At 52.6% G+C, this 3,827-nt stretch overlaps 1 protein-coding gene across 1 annotated transcript; it reads right to left on the reverse strand.

Annotated features, from left to right (window-relative positions):
• Positions 1–852: 852 nt before the first annotated feature.
• On the reverse strand, positions 853–2,539 carry LOC124288158 (extensin-like). Its single transcript, XM_046724736.1, has 2 exons — positions 2,468–2,539; positions 853–1,644 (listed from the first exon to the last, which is right to left on the reverse strand). The coding sequence occupies exons 1-2, from the start codon at positions 2,537–2,539 to the stop codon at positions 853–855; spliced, it is 864 nt and encodes a 287-aa protein (XP_046580692.1).
• Between the last annotated feature and the right edge of the window lie 1,288 nt (positions 2,540–3,827).

Raw genomic sequence — 3,827 nt, forward strand, 5'->3', positions numbered from 1 at the left:
TGCTGCCACATTGGCTGGGCCGCCACACACACACACAGGGCCGGAATACCACAATCCCATATCTGCCAACTCCAGATCGACATAACCCACACTCACCACGGGCCAGCAAGCAACAACAACACACCGAACACACAGCCACACGGAGACACACAGGAGTGGAGACAGTGGACCCCTGACCAGGCACACCCGGAAGAGAATGGAAGAAGGAATAATGGAGCCGGATATGGCCAGGAGGAGACACAGTGGCCGACACAGACACAGAACGACCAACCCACATGGACCACAGACCCGGAACAGGAACAGTGGAAAATGAAGAAACCAGGCCTTCAGGCCGGCCATGAACTGAAACCAGGACCGACCACGACCGAGAGACCACCGAAGAAACGACGACCCGAGCCGACACAGGAAACCACGGAAATGGATAAACGGTGGATGGATGGCCCACCACGTAACGGATAGCCAACAGGTGGAAGGACCAGACCACAGAAGGAACACCGAGGGACCGACCAGCCGACCACACAGCCGGACGATAACCCACACAACTGGATACGCCGAACCGATCCCAGATGGCCGGCATGGATGGACGGAGGTGCTGGAGGCATGGCCCGGCATGGATGGCACAACCAGACAAATGGATGGCATGGAACCCCTGGATGTGGCCGGCATGGATGGAGGAGGCATGTGGCCCCAGAGGAAAAGGACGAGCATGGATGTGAAGGAAGCATGGATGGAAGGAAATGGAAGGCATGGAGGCAGTGGGGATCGGGTGTGGTGCGCTGGGGGAGGTGCCGCTGGATGTGGACGGGGTGTAGTGCCAGGGAGGCCAAGCTGGATGTGGGACGGGGTGTAGTACTAAAGGGCGCATGGGAGGTGCCGCTGGATGTGGGTCGGGGTGTAGTGCTGGGAAGGTGCTGTTGGATGTGGGTCGGGGTGCAGCGCTGGGAAGGTGCTGCTGGATGTGGGACAGGTGTAGTCCTGTGGTGCTGCTGGATGTGGGTCGGTGCTGGGGAGCTGCTGTTGGATGTGGGTCGGGGTGTGGTGCTGGGGAGGCGCCGATGTGGGTCGGGGTGCAGTGGCCAGGGAGGTGCTGCTGGATATGGGTCGGGGTGTAGCTGCAGGTGCTGCCGGGATGTGGGACGGGGTGGCGCCGTGCTGTGGAGGTGCCGCCGGGAGGGACGGGGGCAGCTGGGGAGGTGCTGCTGGATGTGGGACTGGGGTGGCGCCGGGCAGGTGCCGGGGATGTGGGACGGGGTGCAGTGCCGGGAGGCCGCTGGATGGGACTGGGTGTAGTGCTGGGAGCCGCTGGGATGTGGGACGGGTGCAGTGCTGGGGAGGTGCTGCTGGGATGTGGGTCGGGGGTGCAGGCCAGGAGGTGCCAAGGCTGGGATGTGGGTCGTGTGCGTGTGCGCCAGGAGGTGCTGCTGCTGCTGGATGTGGACGCAGCGCTGGGGAGTGCCGCCGGGATGTGGGTCGGGGTGCAGTGCTGGGGAGGTGCTGCTGGATGCGGGTCTGGGTGCGCTGGGGAGGCTGCTGGATGTGGTCGGGGTGTAGTGCTGTATGCTGCTGGATGTGGGGTCGGTGGTGGTAGTGCTGGGGAGCGTTGGATGGACGGGGTGTAGTGCCGGGGAGGTGCCAGGCCGGATGCTGGTCGGGGTGTAGTGCTGGGAGGTGCCATTGGGATGTTGGTCGGGGTGTAGTCCTCAAGAGATTAAATCGTTGTTCTATTCTGGGATTAATATCACGAGGCAACCAGTGCGCCACTTATATGTAGTGGAAGTAACAGCTCAAATAGCTGTGCTGTAAATTCTATCGTTATTAGGATGTAAAGGTGAGGTCTGTTTTGCATATATAGTTTATTGGCGAAGCTGGTTAGATAGAAGAGTGCATTAGTGCGGGTTTGAGAATGACGGTCAGGTCACTGTGAGTGTACCTTCCGTAGTGTGAAAATCTTCACGGGGGATTTGAGGGAAGCCCTGTGCGCAAGCAAAGAGAGGTAGAGAGATACAAGGAAAGCAGGGAAACACTGGATGAGTGCTGACGCTATCCACCACAGAGATGTATACATATTTAAAATGAATTAAAATTGATACATGTTTGCCATACCTATATACACTCTTCCAAAAAAAAAAAAAAAAAAGAAACGCATATGTGTTTTCATTAGTTCGATTTAGATATATTTTTGACAGCAATCGTCATTAAGAGAATTCCAACGTTTGGATCTCGTTAATCATCGCGTGGTTGTATTGTTGCGCGCAAACGCCTCCCAAATTGTGTTATAAACGTTTGTCATAAAAATTAAAACGATACATGAAAAGTACATGCAGATAACGTTCTCCAGGTAATGCACGTGCAATGTGTCGGACACATGGTGGAGACATCAACTATAAAGGAGCCAAAACCACATCATCATTTCATTATGAAATTAGATAAAAATGCCAAGTTTGAATGCTACTGATCGAAATTTCACCATTGGACGTTTGGAAGCAGGGGAGTCCCAGTCTGCCGTTACAAGACGCTTCAACGTCCACCACTGCACCATATCTCGATTATGACCTATATATACCTGCTTCAAGTCGACCCAAGATCCCTCCCCTCAATTGGAAGACCCAAGACTGACCACTTCTGCTCAAGACTGATTAATCCTGGTGTTTTACCTTCCTCCCCGATTTGCTACAGCAAACGGACACTTTAGGACAGGTGCCTGGTCTTCGAAGAATTTCCGACCAAATCGTCCCTGAGAGACGTGGAGTATTCGAGCATATATACCAAAGTTGGACCTGTCCTGACTCGACTATACCGACAACGACGTGTCCAATGTTCAACAGGATACAAGACATGGAACCTGGGGAACGCATGGGACTTACGCGTTTGGTTTAGCGATGAATCGCGTTTCCTCCTGTAAGGACAGTAAAGGAGACAACGTGTCAAGAATCTCTGGGACGAACTTGATCGACGTGTCCGTAAACGTCACCTCAGACACTTTGCAGAACTTGCCAACGCGTTGCAGGTGGAATGGGGAAGAATTCCCCAAGCAAAAATCCGACGACTTATGCAGCCCCTTCCAAGGCGGTGTCGAGAGCAGTGACGGCTGCAAGGGTGTTGTCACCAGGTACTGACCTGAACACCCCTTATGTCCACACACGTGCAGTGAGTGAACTGAATTTATGCTGACAATGACAACAATATATATGTTCATCCGTGTGTCGAATTTCATTCATCTATGTTCAAGCTTAACCGACTTATGTACACTTTAACACGTTTAATACATTTCCGTATTTTTTGGCTTATGCGAAGTGTGTACTTCACATTGCCCTATGTTAATACTGACAAGTATCACCGTGCCTGAATACTTGCTAAGCCGCAAATCTATAACTTATCTCTTTGACGTACTTCCTCTGTTGACAGACTGCCTCACCTGGGGCGGTGATCCAGTCTAGTGGTTAAAGCGTTGGCTCGTCACGCCGAAGACCCGGGTTCGAATCCCCACATGGGTACAATGAGTGAAGCTTCCATTTCTGGTGTCCCCGCCGTGATATTGCTGGAATATTGCTAAAAGCGGCGTAAACACAACTCAGTCAGTCAGTCAATACTGCCTCACCTACATTCACGCATCCAAGAATGTGCGGATGTCTGTACATTACTTATTGCCGTATGTACATACTTCATACATTATTCTTGTAGGCGTATAGTTCTTGAATACACTCTTTAGTCGTCCTCCACTGGATTAAGTTGACTCTAACGCACGTTTGTTGACTGTTGCCACTGTTGTCGTATTGCGTCCACGTTGTGTTAAAATACCGCCCGTATATCAGCGAAGTCGGGTGCTG

This window comes from Haliotis rubra, unplaced genomic scaffold, assembly GCF_003918875.1.
Source record: "Haliotis rubra isolate DU_JTF1 unplaced genomic scaffold, ASM391887v1 Scf413, whole genome shotgun sequence".
Classification (NCBI taxonomy): Eukaryota; Metazoa; Mollusca; class Gastropoda; order Lepetellida; family Haliotidae; genus Haliotis; species Haliotis rubra.

What these genes read in the sequence shown, in the direction of transcription:
- LOC124288158 (XM_046724736.1), bottom strand. Translation starts at nt 2,539, where the DNA reads ATGGTGCAGTGGTGGACGTTGAAGCGTCTTGTAACGGCAGACTGGGAC. An exon ending in CTGCTTCCAAACGTCCAATG is followed by an intron (nt 1,645 to 2,467) that starts GTGAAATTTCGA and finishes CACCCCGACCAG; the next exon opens with CATCCGGCCTGGCACCTCCC.